An 18,172-nucleotide genomic window follows, 5' to 3' on the forward strand; every position below is an offset into this window, starting at 1 on the left:
ATAATCGACCTGATCAATAAGAAACAAATTAATTTATGAGTGATTAAAAGTATTCCGAGCGGATTTATTACACATAATTGAAAACGAACACTTTGACTCGGAGTATTTTCTAATAACAATTTTTCAAAAATCAACAATTTTTGTAATTGAATCAGTTTCCGTAGGATTTTAATGGTTTAATATGTTCATTAGGACCAAGTACTCTATAGTTATACGAAGCATATTGTCTAATTTTAATTTTAACAAACGTAAACAAAACTACTCATTTTCTCTACAAAATTTTGATGAATTTTTCAAATTTAACTACTTGTCGTAAGGCAGTAACATTTCAATAAGTTCAATAAGACCATGATATATATCACCAAAAAAAGTTCCATGAAAATCAGCTTAAATTTTTTTTCAACAGTTAATTACAAGAAAACGGCTTGGTAGATGTTTATCTAAAACTAATTAGTATCATTCGCAACTAATATCTTTCGAACAGTTTTTGATTTTTTAAAATCGATTCGGTAGTTTGAGCTGATGTGGACGAAAAGTTTAACACTTTTTTTCAAATTACAAAGAAACGGCGCGGCAGATCGCCTCACAAAACTGATAAAATATAGTCCTCATTGAGATACATCAAATGACTTTCAAATTTATGAAATCGGTTCAGGCGTTTTTGAGCAAACGTCGATGAAAGTTCCAATTTTGACAAATGCCAAAAAGACCATACTAATTTTTACAAACTTTGACGAAATTTTAAAGCTAAACGAGTTATCGTAGGGCCGTAATATTTTAGTATGATCTGGAAGACTATGGTATCTACCGTCAAAAAAAAAAATCATAAAAATCGTCGAATTTTTTTTTTAACTTTATTACAAGAAAAGTTGGTCGGCGACATCTATGATATGCTGACAAAATTAAACATGCCAGCTATTTATACTTATTACGGTTTATATAAAAACCGACATTTCAGAAAACCGGTTTTCGAATTTTAATTTTACTAAAATACCGGTTTTAACCGGTTTTCGAATTTTATATAAAAATAAATTTTTGCCAGAATATTCTGTAATTTATCCGCAAATTTAGTGTAATTTAAAGCAGTATTTGACTGAATTTATTTATTGTTCAATTTTATAGATAGGAAACAAAATTATTTTAATTTTAATTAGTAGAACTTAAGATTAATAGTTTATCTTGATTAAATAACTTTGAAAATAATTATTCGTTATTCATGCATCATTTTCACATATGAGAATAAAAATATTTTTATGATAGTGAAAGAAAAGTTTTCGAATAAATAAAAATAATACATATTTAAATTAAAAAAATTCATTAAATAAAAAAAAATATTAGATACATGTTAATATCAATTTTAGTTTTAAAAACAATTAAGCTAAACTTTTATTTCTGTTCAAAGCAATTTTAATTAATTAATTTTTAAAAAATTTAAAATGTCTATCGAATTGCTACTTAAATATGTCCTTTGTTCACTCACAAAAACTCCTGAAATAGAAAATACTCTCATACTTGCGACCAAATTATGCCTAATTGTTTTTAAAGCCTTTTTCAAGTTCTTTAATTTGTGACTTCTAGGGTTTAAAACCCTTTTTTTAAGATTGAGTAGAGAAAGTTACTTCTTCAAGAAGAAGTCACACTGATTTAAATTAATATAAACACTGGTATAAAAATTTAAATTATTATATACAAAACCTTTCTGGGAACCATTGCAGACTGATAAGATAACAAATGCTATTGAAACGATATGATTTCAAGAACCAAAACGCTTTCATCTATCTTTTATATTTGGCTATATTTGTCATTTTCCATTTATACAGTGAAAACCGACTTTTTTCACTAAAAATCCGGTTATCGAATTCCATAATTTTCGCCAAAAAACGGTTTTTAAAACCGGTTTTTAAAAAGCGACAAACCCTAATTTCACAGTATAATAAAAGAGTTAAGTGTGGGTTGTGAGACTCAACATTTTATTTAAAGCATTTGTACATTTAAGATCACTCATAAGGATATGTATACATTTCGGTATAGACTGCAGTGTAAAAAACATTAATGGTAAATATCAGTATAGGTTATTTAAAAAAACTGGAACTCTTGAATTGTACACGCGGGTACAGGACAACGTCTGTCGGGTCATCTAGTATTTACATAAATCTTATCCAAGAATTAAACCTAAAGGTAAATTTACGTGCTGCGGTTAGTCGCGACATCTATGATACACTAAAAAATTAAACACGCCATCTTCTATATATATATATATATATATAAAAATAAGTCGGGTTTTCCTTCCTGACAAAATAACACCAGAACGCACGAACCGATTTCGACAATTTTGCATTCGTTGGAAAGGTCTCGGGCTCCGCAAGGTTTAGTGGTGCATGGCATCGTGCCCTAATGCAAGCTACTGGAACTTCACGCACCGTAATTAAAAATTCGAGTAATGGCATTAGTGAGAATTATCAGAATTATGCTTGGTTATGTCAACGAGCAATTCTTGCCGCAAAGAATAATGATGTACACGCACTGAATTTCACCATTCAATCAAAAATTGCTGGCGATTTGGTGACATACCAATGATTCTGACTGGTCTTCCGTTTGACTTCGAACGATTGCAATTTCCAGGTCGCAATGACAATTAACAAGTCGCAAGGCCAATCGCTTAGTGTTTGCGGGATAAATTTTAAATAGATTATTTAGAAAATCATTGTTTTTCACATGGGCAGTTATACGTTGCCTGTTCACGAGTTCGAAAACCATCCGCTTTGTTTGTGTTAACGTCAGACCACAAAACAAAAAATGTGGTTTACCAAAGAGCACTTCAATGAAAAGGATAATTTGCGGCGGATTCACTTTCACTTACTTAGAGAAGTTCAACTAAAAGACACTTCATTTTTGTAATCGGAATAAATTCATTACTGTTGTGTAATAAAATCAAGTTTTTCCTTTTCAAATATAAAACAAACTAGAAATTTCTTCATCTTTCTCATGAAACCATCTGGTGGCGAAAGGGAGTTCGTCGGGTTTGCTAGTCTATTTATACTTATGTATCTATTATTACCCAGCTGCATTTTTCTCTCTATCTAGTACTGCAGCCACTCCCTCCCGGAGCTGCTGCCTGCGCAGCTCCTTATACCGAGCGATTCTCTGCTCCGGTGTATCACCTGCAGCAGCAGCAATTGTTCCTTGCTGCTGCTGCTGCTGATTTTGCTGTTGGTCTGTCTTCGCAGCCGCAGGCGTCGTGTTCGTAGAAGACGACGGAGACATGAGAGATTGTGCGACTGTGGCGCTCCTGGTGGTGGTGGTCGTTACTATAGTCTTGTTCTTGTCGTTGACGACGATGGTGCTGCTTGACATTGGCCGCGGCGCAGCGACCAGACAGCATGGCCGCTCGCAGTGGCAGCATAAGATGGTAACTGGGGGAAAAAAATAGGAATTAAAATTTTTTGGCGATAAAAGTTTATTTTTGTTAATTGTAGATGATTTTTGCACTTAGGGCTTATTTTTCGCATTTAAAGTCATATTTAACAATTTAACAATTGTAGATAATTTTTGGAAAATATAGTTAATTTTTAGCAGTAGAGTTAATTCTATGTAATATATTTCAAGTTATTTTATATATTATTGTAGTCCTAAAAACAATACTTAATTTTTTGGCTACTAAATTTCATTTTTTGTTAACTATAGTTCATTTTTGGCAATTTGGATTCATTTTCAAAAATAACGGGTTTATACAGTTAAATATAGTTCTTTCCTGAAATGTGTAGTTTTTCATAATCTACTGCAGTTAATGTTAAAACAACTAAATTCATTTGATAAAATGAACTAGAGTTGATTTTCAACAATTATAGTTCAGCTTCTGTAGTAAAATATAGTTCTTTTTAGGAATGTGTAGTTTTTCATAGTCTACTGTAGTTATTTTTTTGTAATTAATTTTTATGTTTTAGAATAAACTAGAGTTCATTTTTCATAATAATATTTTATTTTCAAAAATTGCAGGTTTTTATATTTATTTAAACAGTTTTTTTAAAAATATATAATATCTCATAGGCATCTAGAATATATGCAACTAGATATTGATTCTTAGCAACTAGAGTTTGTTTTTGGCAACTAAAGTTGATTTTATGCAAGTAGAGTTCAATTTGGCTTAATAAACCAATATTTATTTTTAAAAATTTCAGGCTTTTACAGTTAAACATAGTTTTTTTTTTAAAAATATACTATTTCATAGGCAATTATTTCTTGCCAACTAAAGTTTATTTTTTGGTAACTATATAATTCATTTTTGGAAATTAAATTTCATTTTTAAAAATTGAAGCCTTCTATAGTTCAATATAGTTCTTTTTATGAATGTGTAGTTTTTCATAGGCTACTTTAATTAATTTTTAGAATAAAAAATTTCATTTTTTAGAATAAACTAGAGTTCATTTTTGGCAATTATAGTTTATTTTCAAAAATAACAGGCTTTGTTAGTTAAAAATAGTGGTTTTTAAATAGATAAATATAGTTCCTTTTAAAGATATCTTCAATTTGTTATAAACAAACTATAAATTATTTCTTGGCAACTAAAGTAGATTTCTTTAATTAGTAATTATTTTTAGAAATGTGTAGTCTGTTCTAGACAACTTTAGTTCATTTTATCAGTAACTTTAGTCATTGTTTTGCAACTATAATTTACTTATCGGCAACTGTTATTTTTTTAAAAACTGAAATTTATTTTTTGGCAACTAGAGGTAAATTTAGTTTTTTGAAGCAATGTACTGTGTGGTATGTGCAATCATACTAAATATTTCTGGCAACTAGAGTTCATTCCAAGCAACTATAGTTAATTTTTTGGCAATTAGAGTTCATTTTTTGTCAACTATAGTACAATTTTAAAAAATTGCAGGTCTTAGAAATATTTTGAAAATAAAAAATATTGGCAACTCTAGTTAATTTTTAAAAATCATAATCAAAATGTGCAGCTATTGTTGATAATACATATAGACTTTTTTAATGAACTATAGTTTATTTTGACAAAAACATGTAAATTTTGAAAATCCTAATATGTCATATACAACAATAGTCAATTTTGGAAAATCTAAATATATTAAGCAACTAAAGTTAGTTTTTTGGAAAGTAAAGATTATATTTTAGCAGCTGCAGTTTATTTATGAAAACTAAAGGCTCCTCTAGCGTTACAAGATAAAAAAGACTCTTATAACCAGAAAAAAAGGTATAAACGTTTATAATTAATTGTTCAATTTGGGCTACTATAGTTTCATTTAAGCAACTATAGTTAATTTTTGACACTTTAGTTCAATTTTAGCAACTAGAGTTTAGTTTAAAAACTTAAAGACCTTTATAATAAAATATAGCTTATTTGTTTAACAACTGTAATTCATTTCTGAATATAGTCATATGCAAAAGTATTTCATACAACTTCTAGCAAAGAATTGCGCCTGAACACCGTGCCACAATTTCCACAACGCAACTCTAGTAACAAATCCAGGCGCAAATTTAAACAAATTTTATAACAATTTCATATTTATCTATTATAATTTAAACAATTCGCAAAGGTGTGCAAATTATCAGTGTAAATTTATTTTAAACATCGCATAAAATAACATAAAGACGTCACAATGGTTTTCCTCCTCCATATATTGATTCCATTCAATATTTACAATAACAATATTAATGGTAAATAAATAACATTGAGGAATATTTACAATTGGCAATCATGAGAACAGACGTAGTTTATAATAATAACAATAATAATAATAGTAATAGTTATATATATATATATATATTATAATTATATACCCAAAGCTTATGTATTATTTATTATTCGACTATTTTTCAAGTCAGGTTGAAATGTCGACAGGTTAAAATTATTTGCATAAATAAATAATTTATATATCCTATTTTATGTCGCCTTGACAAACACTGTCCTGTTTAATATAATTAAAATAAATTAAAAATATAAATTTTCTCATTATTAAAATTAAAAAAATAAAATTACAATTGAGTTAATGAAGTGTTCAGAAAATCTCATATATCTTTTTCTCAATAATTTTAAAGTTGTAGTTAAGTTATTCTGAATCGTTTGACTTCGAATTTGAGTAAATTATGTGTGTATATATGTGTGTGTGTGTAAATATGCATATCGATGTGTATTGATGAGGTTCGTTATCCGACCTCGATAATGTTTGTTGATTTTTTTTAGCCGCGCCTATTATTGTAATATTCAAATGGATACTTTTACTAGATTGTATATATATATATATATATATATAGTATATATATATACACTAGATGACCCGGCAAACGCTGTCCTGTACCCACGTCTACAATTCAAAAGTTCCAAGTTTTTTAATATCAATCCCATATTTTTAATATCCTTTTCAAATGTTTAATATTACTTAAATGTTTTCAATGTCAAACAATGATAAGTGTTTTTTTTTGTAATTTTTGCCATTCGTTTCTACAATATTACTATAGTTTTATCATTTATTAAATCTTAAAAAATTCCTTTGACAAACTCCAAAAAGAATTATCAAAATCCGAATAACCGTTTAGGAGAAGTATCAAACCATACACTCGTACAGAAGAATTTTATATATAAGATATATATTTATATATAAGATATATATTTATATATATATATATATATATATATATATATCCATGTATATATTTATAAATGATTATTCTATTTTATTATTTAAATTATCCAAATCGAGAACACGTATCGAATAAAATATTCGGTAACAAAATTCTTGACGACTTTTATATATGGATAGATTAATAAATATTTAAACAATCTGTGTCATTCGCATTCGCATTCGTTTGATGTTATTTGAAGATTTAAATATTAAATTAGTCACTAAATAATAATAATAAGACACATACACAGTTTTAAAATTTAAAATATATAAGATTCAAAATCTATAAATTTTTCTCATGTCGCTAAACTTTTGCCTCAAAAATTGTAGGAAATAGACAAAAAACTATGAAATTTCCCCAAAATTATTTGAAATTTTTGTAAATTTTACCCAAATGATAGAAAATTGACAAAATTTACAGAAAATTCACAAAAATGATAAAAAGTCGTCAAAATCAATACAATTACTCTAAATAATAATAAGGAAAATCTAAAAAAAATTTCCAAATCTCCCTAAATTTAAGGAAATGAGCAATAAATCTCCCAAAATCTATAAAAAAATTCGCAAATGTCCCAATTTTTTCTTCAAAAATAATAGAACATAAGCAAAATCTATAAAATTTCTTTAAATATTAGGTTGTCAAATATCTCCCTTCCGCTTTTTTGCTCTTGGTTTATAATACAAAAAGGCGGAAGGGAGATATTTGACAACCTATATATATATATATATATATATATATATATATATATATACCAAAAGATGTTCCAATATTCAAAATGTAACTGAATATTGTTATATCGATAATGAATAATTATGAATCATTAAAATGGCAAACGACACATTCTGAGCACTGCAAGATAATCTTTTCCAAGTTTATATATATACATATACATATATACATAGTATGTATATATGTATATATTACATACATTCACAAAATGTGTGGTGACTCATGGGAAATATATTCGATTCCGAACGGTTTCAAATGTAAATATAATATTTTGACTGAATTTTGCGATTATATAAACCCCATTAGTAAATTGAATTATATATATATATATATATATATATATATGTGTGTGTGTGTATATATATATATATATGTACATATTTAATTTAATTTAAACTTACTGAATTAATAAATAATTATCTTCTAAACACACCTTGCTTTTAGCACCTACGTGTCCATTTTGTCTGAAACGAAAACAAGAATATATTATAAATAAATACATACATACATTTGTTATATATGCATACATACCTACATACATATATATATATATATATATATATATATATTAACAAAGTCTAATAATCGGGCATAACATCAATAAAAAACATGAATTTCTTTCAATAATTTATTTAAAATAAATTTTTGAAAGAAATTCATGTTTTTATTGATGTTATGCCCGATTATTAGACTTTGTTAATACATATGTCAACATCAAATTCAGAATCATACAAAATATATATATATATATATATATTAATATTACAAAAATGCACGTCCCTATTATCTATTCCTAGAAGAAGCGAAATTAGCAAAGACATAAACCTATGGTTCTTAACTTTGCTGGATGTGGTTGAGAAACATGATAGTTGTAATAAAAAGCCAAAAACACAGAATTATTAATTTAAAAAATATAATGTGTATATGTATGTAATTGATAAAACTAAACTAAATTCATCATTATGTTTATTATTTATATTTATATTTTTGTATTTAGGTTTACTATTTATTTTTTATAAACCTCAACAATTTTGTATTATAAAATTTAAAGTTTTGATTGACGAAAAAATGTATATATATATTTTTAGTCGTAAAAAACAGTTTTCACTCAAGATATTCATCCAGTTAAAAGAATTAAGAAGTTTTGCATACGTTTCGAATCCCAGTATGAGCCATCTTTAGTGCTTAAAAACGCAAATAATTTATAAAACACACTTTAACTATAAATGATTCACTTCAAATTTAAAAAGTTGCACTAAAATTAAATATAATACAAGTAATAATTAAAAAAAAACATGTGGCTATTAATAAAAAAAGATTACTAATTCGTGTATGCAATTTTTTCTTATTTCTATGCCAAGTTTTTTGTCCTATTTCAATTTTTTTTACAAATGTCGTAATCTAGAATGATTCAATAATGACTTAATGTTTAATTATGTAACTTGTTTAACATTGTTGCTTTTTTATTCAATTCTGTGGGAAAGTAGATCTCGAGATTCTTTTTAAATTTAAATCTTTTGCGAAATACTTTCACACAGACGAATTCGCAAATTTTAGAATATTTTTTAATAAAAATATTGCAGAAAAAAGTGCAAAGTTAACCATAATTAGATTTAAAAAATGATAAATATGATAAAAATGATAAAAATTCGAAAAATTGATAAATAAGAAAAATATGTTATAATAAAAAAAAATTAAAATATTGGAAATGATATATATATTAAACTAGAATAGAACTGAAAAGTTATTACATTTTTTATTTGTTTGCATGTATTTGAGGAGAACTGTAGTCAAGGGTTCTTGGATCGAATCCCGGTGGATTATCGCATAAAAAATGAATTAATAAATACTCCAATAAAATAGAGCCTAAATTAGGCAAATTGAAAATAAAACAAGTGTAAGTGTCGAAATGCACTAGTTTACAGAGCCAATAATAAAAATAAATGTATATATATATATATATATATGCGTGTGTGTGTATGTGCATTATGATTAATTCGGATGACTTTCACGGTGCATACCTTGAATTCTTTAAAATCGATGAAATGCTTTATTGAAAAATAGCACGAATTCTAATGACCTAGACAGCTATATATATATATATATATATATATATATATATATATATATACATTTATTTTTATTATATATATATATATATATATAACCGTAAACAAAAAAGTTTCTGGTAAATCAAAAGTTAAATTAAAGATTTTTCTCTAATAATTGCATAATTTACTTAGATATACATTAATAAATATTAGATATACATATATAATAATAATAATCAAGCTGTGTAGACTTAAAAATATAGATAACATATAAAAAAGTAACGGATTTCTATCATTAATTCAATGTCTTTTTATAAAGAACCATGGTACGGACCAATCAGAACAACGTGCGACAGAGACACAGATAGAATTTGTAGAGTGCTGTCTTTTCCGAAAAATTCGTGTAATGTGATTGGTTGTGGACAAGGGAAATATGTGCTCGTGCGTTTTAAATCATCAAACAAGCCTAAATATCTATTACAAATAAATTTTTTCTTCAAACATGTCTTTTATAAAGTAAATTGAAATTAAAATTTGTAATTTTAACTAAATTTAAACTTAAAACACCATATATAATTATAATTCTCAATATTTTTCTAAAGCTGTAAGTTGTAAGTTGTAGATACATCTGTCAAAAAAATTTACTGGAAATATTTTACTTAATGATAAAAAAATCAGAATAGTAATATTCTGTGTTAATTTATAAATATATTTGTTTCCAAATTATCACGCATTTATCTTGAATTTTAATTATGTGCAAAAATTTTAAAATGATTAAAAAGTAGTAAAAATATCGATATCTTATCTCATTCGAAACGCAAATAAAATCTCGGTCATGATAATCTTTATTTACACGCTGATAAGTGATAAGATATTTGTGATCAAAATTCTTGTAAAAGATATAAGGATTAATACAAATTGGTTTCGAATTGAAAATTATCAGCGGAAAAGGAAATGTATGAAAATTGTAATTTTTGGTATAGAAAAAAATTGTAAATTTTCTTTTCTCTCCTTATAAATGGTTATAAAAGACCCTTCCTGAAAACGTCTTTTAAATAAATTTTCTTCAAAATGAAGAGTAACAAGTGAAATTAGACTAGCAGATAAATAATGTACAATGAACACAATAATACAATATACATAATATGTACCTAATTATGAAGCGATTTAAGAAAAAAACGTTTCTATTTCTAACAATATCAAATTCAGCATATATATATACTAGCATACCCGGCCACGTTTTGCTGCGGCTGATGGATGAAAGTTTTGAATAAATGACCACTTTAGAAAGATTATTAAAAATAACTAAGTGACTTTTTTTTACTTATAAATGAGTTATGCCCTATTTTATATTACGTCCTATACAAATAAAATATCTTAATATTTTCAATTTTAAATTGTAATTTTTAATATTATTTATAGTCTAAGATTGTGTGTTAGAATATTTTGTTTCTTTTAGAATTAGCCAGAAGTATTTGATTTTTGGAACTGGCAAATTTTTACTTTTTTATCACCAACCCCCATTTTTTTTCAAAGCCATTTTAGCAGTTCAATCATTTTTTATCCGGCGTTCAGTCACTGAATATTTTTGACATAATTTTAGTTCAGATTTTTGAACTTGAAGAAAAAGCTTAAATCTTACTTTAAAATACAATTTATTATTATTAAGGGTTGTCTAACCCCAATACTTTTTTTCAATTTTGAGGTCAATTTTTTTCATTTTAATTTTTTTAGTACAGAATTGAAAAATACATGCAACTCTAAATTTTCATCCTCCTTCAACAAATCTCTATTTCATAATAACCATTTTAGCAATCGAATTATTTTTCACCACACTTTCAGTCAGTGGGTGTTTCTATACTGAATTTAATTGATATTTTCCTCGTCTTATGATAAAGCAGGAATTATATTTAAAAAAACTATTAAGGGTTGTTCACACGTCCCATTTTCCCTTTGTACAAATATTTCCCGATGCGCACAATCAGTACACAGTTGATAAATGGTTTGCATAAAGAGCAATTTTTGCAAAGAAATAGAGAGATTGAATATTAAAATCTGAAGATACAACAGTTTTTAATAGGGAATTATAGGTACCATACAAATCTATGACAAAATTATAAAATTTTCCACTTTCTTAATTTTTTTCAATCTCAGTCAATTCGCTTGGGCATGCCACATAACAATATAATTTAAAAATGAAGTATCGGATTTTGATTCGTAATTAAAAAAATACTGAATTAATGTAAAAGCGCAGTAATAAATATCAAAATCTTGAAACATTAAATGTGCCAATGCAATAAATAGAATCAGTTTTATACCAAGTTGGCTCTTGCCAAAAATATTAAGGAACATTTATATGTGACATGTTTTGCAGTGGGTAAACTATTCATATTTAATTTGTTAACTGTTACTTTCACTTATGCACCACATTTGTAATCAGCTAGTAATTTTCGTACTAAACATTCTATACTAGAAATATTTTTTATGGCAAAACAAGCGTTTGCCGGGGCAGCTGGTACATATATACATATTTGTTTTTTATTTTTCCAATAGGTCAACTGAAATCTTTTTATTCGAAAATTGCATGCAAGGTCGTCGTGTGTCTAAATTTACCGAGCAGAAGATCAGTCTGCCGTTATCACCGCGTCTAAAAATAGAAAACAGTTTTGTTTCCATTATCAAACATCACTGCAGAGAGTCAAAGACCGTACGTCATCTGATTATTATTGGGCCAAATAAACAAAAGTAACATATCAGGGATAGACATTACATTACATGGACCTCGTATATCATAATTCTCAACTGTGACATCACATGTCCGAGCGAACACCGCCGACGACAACCGCGAACTCTCGCCATTGATTAAAAGTCACATGTAATACGTTACGTGAGTAACATAGACCCATCTTCTTATATATAAAAATAGAACTCTCGATCAAATGATCCGCTAAAACTCGAAAGCGGCTAAACCGATTTGGCCAGTCTTAGACTTAAAAAATTCGTGCCAATCCGTAGGTTGTCGGAAAGGTGAGATATTATTTCAAAATCGCGTAGAAACTTTACATTTTTAATTTGAAAATTTGTGTAGAAGCGCAATTTAAATAAAACAATGGACGGTGGCTAATACGTCAAATGTCAAACGTTTTTGACAGATGATGTTCAATTACGTTTAATAGGATGTATCACATGAATATTATTTAATTGTGATTAAATTGTGGTAAGTAGTTTTGTTTGTAGTTTTATTTATACACAAAAACGTTACTTAATGGATCGCAAGTGTTACTAGAAACTAAAAATATCAACTTTTTTGAAATGTTAATATGAAAATGCACCTTTTGGCATATTTTTCTCAAACACGGTGCTCGGAAAAACCTCATTTGTATAATTATATACTCATTCGTATTTATAAAACATTTTCTAGGTTATATTATTTTTTATTTATATTATTTAAATTCAGAACCTAAATTTGGTATAAATCAAAGGGACATTTTGTCGAATAACATTTTCCCAGAATGTATCAAAGAATAGATAGTAATATATGAAGGTCCGGGGTTAAAAAGGTCCACCAGCGATGTGTCAAAGACCAGTTAAGTTAGGCATTGTTTAACAACAATATTTGAAAGTAGGGGGAAAAAGAAGTATAACCAACTATTGTCTTGATTCTCATGACTTTGCTATCGGGAGATAAGCGGTAATCTTTGAAAATCCACAATAAAAGTATTTTCTTCCGTTGGTAGTTTTTTAGCATTAGTTAAAAATGTAATTATTTTGTAAAATACCTTTAAAATTAAAATAAGACATTAAACCTGTTTGCCACTTGGCCGTTCCAAGTTATAGGGTAAAAAGGTCTAGAAAACGAATTTTTGAAAGACATTTCTACAATGATGTAGTAGCTGGCAGTTTTACTGAACGTAGTCAGATAATTGTTCGTTTGAAATGTGTTATTTGTTGTGATATAATTGGTTTGATTTTCGTAATATAATTAATATTTGCTCAAAGTCAAATTGGACCTTTGTGCCTCGTCCTGCTCTACATATATATTTTTGACTAAATTTACTTTAATTCATCGAATGTTACTTGAAACTTTTCAAAAAGCAAGTCAAAGAAGAAATACTTAATTCATTTTTTATCTCTCCTCGCAAAAAGTTGAAAATTTTGTATAAGCTCAGTAGTATTATTTACAATTATACATAAAATCCAGAATCCAAAAAGAATCTGAAGGACTTGAAACGTAACCAATAAAAGTCGAAAGACCAAAAAAGACTTGGATTGAATTATACCATGTTTTCTATGGAAAGTGTATAAAACTTGCAGTTTGATTGTATTGACAAAATATAGAGAAACTAATAGGGTTTATTGTTTTTATAATACCTCATTGTATATAGTAATCTAACAACGCATCCTTATGCACTTAAAGTATTAATATTTTTGATTCTCTGGAAATTGTTTAGAATATACCTTGCATAGCGAAACAACGTTTGCCGGGTCAGCTAGTATATATATATATATATATATTCAATAGATAAGTCCTGGATTTTTTCAATATATTGATTGTTTCTTTTCCGAACAGTAAATCCAATAATAAAAAACAATTTGTTTTTTGAAGATGTTTAATACGACGTTTCGGAACTAGGTACGTTCCATCATCAGGTTTATTCTGTCAAATACAATGTTTTTTAAAATACTGATTAACATTAATTAACAATGGTCAATACAGATTAATTAGAAAAAAATTTTGTTATAAAGGAATGGATTATGTACCGGATAGATAGTAATAAGACTTAACTAAAAAAGGTTTTATATAAAATTGAGAAGCAAAAATTATTTACCTGTAATAATTTATATATCCATATCACTAATATTTTTTGTTAAAAACACTCGATTTTTTTTTTGGAAGATATTTGTAGATGTTACGACTACACAAGACTTAAACACACTGATATGGATTTCTGTCTGCCAGATGTAAAGGACAAAGCACGGAACTCTTGGCAAAAATGATTTTTATGGCTCTTGTTTGGTAATTTACGAAAAAAGGAAAAATATTGCTTTAGTAAATGTTGAGAAATATTATGTATATATATATATATATATATATACATACATACATGAACATGTATATGCACACCTACATACTCATACATACATATGCACAATCTATATATTAATGTATCCACAATTATACACATGAACACATATGCAAGTGTATGTGTATAGTGTATACCCAAAAACATACATATAAGCATATATATGGATGTACATATATTACAACATATATACATGTATATATATACACATATTCAAAACTATTAGGATTAATTATTTTTAATCAGGTTTAAAAAATTTAAATATGAGTCATGAATGATATTGTGATCTGATCTTTATTAACACTTTTTGACGAATTCAAAAAGATTAAACTGCTTTCAGAAAAAAGTCTTTTAAAAGTACAATCCTCTCTATATAAAATATTGGGTTCAAAGGTGAAATTATGTGAGTTTTCGATGGAATGCTGAACAAGAGTACTTTGGAAATTTCGGCTTTTATGATGAGTGACGCTTAATTCATGTTGTCTCATTCTCTTATGAATGTACTGTGATGTTTGGCCAATGTATTGTTTTTGACAATTTTTGCAAGGGATGGAATAAACTATGTTAGTATTGAATTTAGGAGGGGTGGTGGATTTAATTTTTGAAAACATTTCTTTAAAAGAATATAGAGCTGTTCCTGAAATGAAAATATTTTCTTCTTTGAGTAATTTGGCAAAATAATCAAATAAGCCTTCAATGTAAGGCATGCTGTGAAAAGTTGGTTTAATATTGTTGTCTTGGAATAACTTGGAGATGGATTGATAATTGTTACTTTTATGATAGGAAAGTCTTTTATTGGTAATGGAATTGATGAGGGTGAGGGGATATCCGTTTTCTAATAAAGTTTTAGTTACTAATGTTGTGTTTTGGGTATGAAAAGAAGAGTGAGACAACATGATTGCGTGGTCTATCAAAGAAATGATTGTATTGACTTTATAATTTTTGGGACAATATGACGCGTAATGAAGGTATCTCCCGGACCATGTAGTTTTTCTGTACCAATTTGTGCAAATAATGTTGTCAATTTTGTGTACAGTCACGTCTAAAAAGTTTAATTTGTTGTCGATTTGTGTTTCATGTGTGAACTGAATGCTCTTATTGTAATTGTTAAAGGTATCGATTATTATATCTGATTGTTCTTTGTCTATTATGTGTTTAAGTCTTGTGTAGTCGTAACATCTACAAATATCTTCCAAAAAAAAATCGAGTGTTTTTAACAAAAAAATATTAGTGATATGGATATATAAATTATTACAGGTAAATAATTTTTGCTTCTCAATTTTATATAAAACCTTTTTTAGTTAAGTCTTATTACTATCTATCCGGTACATAATCCATTCCTTTATAACAAAATTTTTTTCTAATTAATCTGTATTGACCATTGTTAATTAATGTTAATCAGTATTTTAAAAAACATTGTATTTGACAGAATAAACCTGATGATGGAACGTACCTAGTTCCGAAACGTCGTATTAAACATCTTCAAAAAACAAATTGTTTTTTATTATTGGATTTACTGTTCGGAAAAGAAACAATCAATATATATATATATATATATATATATATACCTTATATATAAATTTCTTCTGCACGGGTGTAAATCGATATACTTCTCCTGAACGATTATTCGGATTTTGATAAATCTTTCTCAAGTTTGTTAAGGGATTTTTTTAGGATCTATATAATTATAAAAATATAGTAATATTGTAGAAATAAATGGAAAAAATTACAAAAAGCGACATATCATTGTTTCACTTGTTTTGCGCTCGACTAGCAGTCCATGTAATGTAAGGTCTATGGTATCAGTTAATTAAAAGTCATTGGTAATCAAAATCGCGAACGAGACCACTTTCAATAATTAACAGATTTTGCATAAAATAGTATTCACATTTAGAAATCAGCAGATTTGCGAATAATATAATTGAAACAGCGCCGCATGCGATATGTTAATTAACTAATTAACAAGACACAGGATTGATTGACTGATTGATTGATCAGTATTTACTAGTGATGATGATGATGAGATTGAAATTCGCAGCAGAGATGTATTGAAAATATTTGGTAAGTATATTTATCTAGAATTAAACCCAGTGGTAAATTTACGTGCTACAGTCAGTGGTGCCTCTATGTAGTGGGAAAACAACTAAAATTGAGGTAATGGTAAAGCGGAGGTGATTGCGAACTATTTATACATGATTATTTTTTTACAATATTTTTATATTTTACAAAATCAGAAAATTGTCTTAAGCTTGTAGTGAAATAAGAAAGGAATATTATGTAAAAAAAACACTTTTTGCAAAAAGTCGTCTTATATTTATAAACCCTTCTAATAGTGTTAATATAATCTTTGCACAATCTTTTGCACGATTCATATTTAAATTTAAAAATTATTTTTGTTTGTTTTTTACATGTTTATTTTCAATCATTCTATTTTTTTCGATACCGCTTTGCCATTACCTCAATTTTAGTTGTTTCTCCACGCCATAGAGGCACCACTAACTGTAGCACGTAAACTTACCTCTGGGTTTTATTCTAGATAACTATATAGTATGGTAAAGATAAAACCAATTTGCAAAAAAAAAATGTAAAATCAAATTTTGTACTTTTACTCGATCAATTCTAATGATCTTATGTTTCACGATTTTTTCAACCAAACAGACAGAATAATTTCAAAACTAATCTGAATATTTAATTTTGTACAAACGTTAAAAGAACAATAAACTTCGTGCGTTATCTTTCAATACTTTCAAAATTTATAATTTCATGGAAAATATTTTCGTTATCCTTATCTTGTGGAACTTCCGTTTCCGTTTTTGCAAGACAAGATTGATAAACAATTTTATTATTTCAAACTGAACATTTCAGCAAAATATTCAATAATATTTCATCAGAAAAATATTATTAGAAAAAAATATAAACTTACAAGAAAAACAAATTTACTCGCCTGGGAATTAAATGAAATTAAGCATGGTCATAGTTTAGATAATCAAACGAAGCTCTTAAAAAATTATAGGCCTATGAGAAGACAAAATCTGAGCATACAAAAATTAACATAATTCACTTGAAATTTGGATTTAGCTGAAATTATGAACCTAGATAATATTAGAATATAATATACGAGAAAAATGTAATATCTACATTATTATTGTCGAAAAGCAGATGAGATGTGTCAGAAATTAGAATAATATAAGATACAATCAACAGTACATGTTTGGCAGATGAAATTATATAATTCAGTATATCTTCTTAACCATTATCTCAACATAGTACAGACCAATTTCGAAAACTTTGATAAGAAGATAAGATTACAATTAGAATGTCTTCTTAAATATTTCGTGTTATAGATTTCCATATTTTGCTGATATCGTTATAACTTATTGATAGTTCATAATTAAAACAATTCCAAGGCGTCTCCTTATAAACAAAACGTGATCATGATTCACGATTCCGTACATTAACAAATTTGGCAGTGCAGAGGCGTCCACTTACAATAATAAGAACGAAATCATATAATATATATTTGCATCTAAATCACAAATATGTTTTCACAAAAATATGTAATAAAAAATATGACTGCCAAAATTAAATAAAATTATCAACACTTTAATATTTTAACTAATTGTAAGAATGAGCTTTTTAATATTACCTATCATGGGGACATAGATA

At 27.1% G+C, this 18,172-nt stretch overlaps 1 protein-coding gene across 1 annotated transcript in view; it reads right to left on the minus strand.

Annotated features, from left to right (window-relative positions):
• LOC113371008 (uncharacterized protein DDB_G0271670-like) overlaps positions 1-18,172 on the minus strand; it is a 56,016-nt gene that overhangs the window by 32,887 nt on the left and 4,957 nt on the right. Inside the window, exons 2-3 of the mRNA XM_026611665.1 lie at positions 7,773-7,835; positions 3,059-3,413 (exon numbers count right to left, since the gene is read on the minus strand). Coding sequence (XP_026467450.1) covers positions 3,059-3,354 — 296 coding nt within the window. The 5' untranslated portion in view covers positions 3,355-3,413; positions 7,773-7,835. The remainder of the gene's footprint in view (positions 1-3,058; positions 3,414-7,772; positions 7,836-18,172) is intronic.

The sequence above is a fragment of the Ctenocephalides felis genome, unplaced genomic scaffold (genome assembly GCF_003426905.1).
Source record: "Ctenocephalides felis isolate EL2017-DRISC unplaced genomic scaffold, ASM342690v1 CF-g0.4_SCAFFOLD_00845, whole genome shotgun sequence".
NCBI lineage: Eukaryota > Metazoa > Arthropoda > Insecta > Siphonaptera > Pulicidae > Ctenocephalides > Ctenocephalides felis.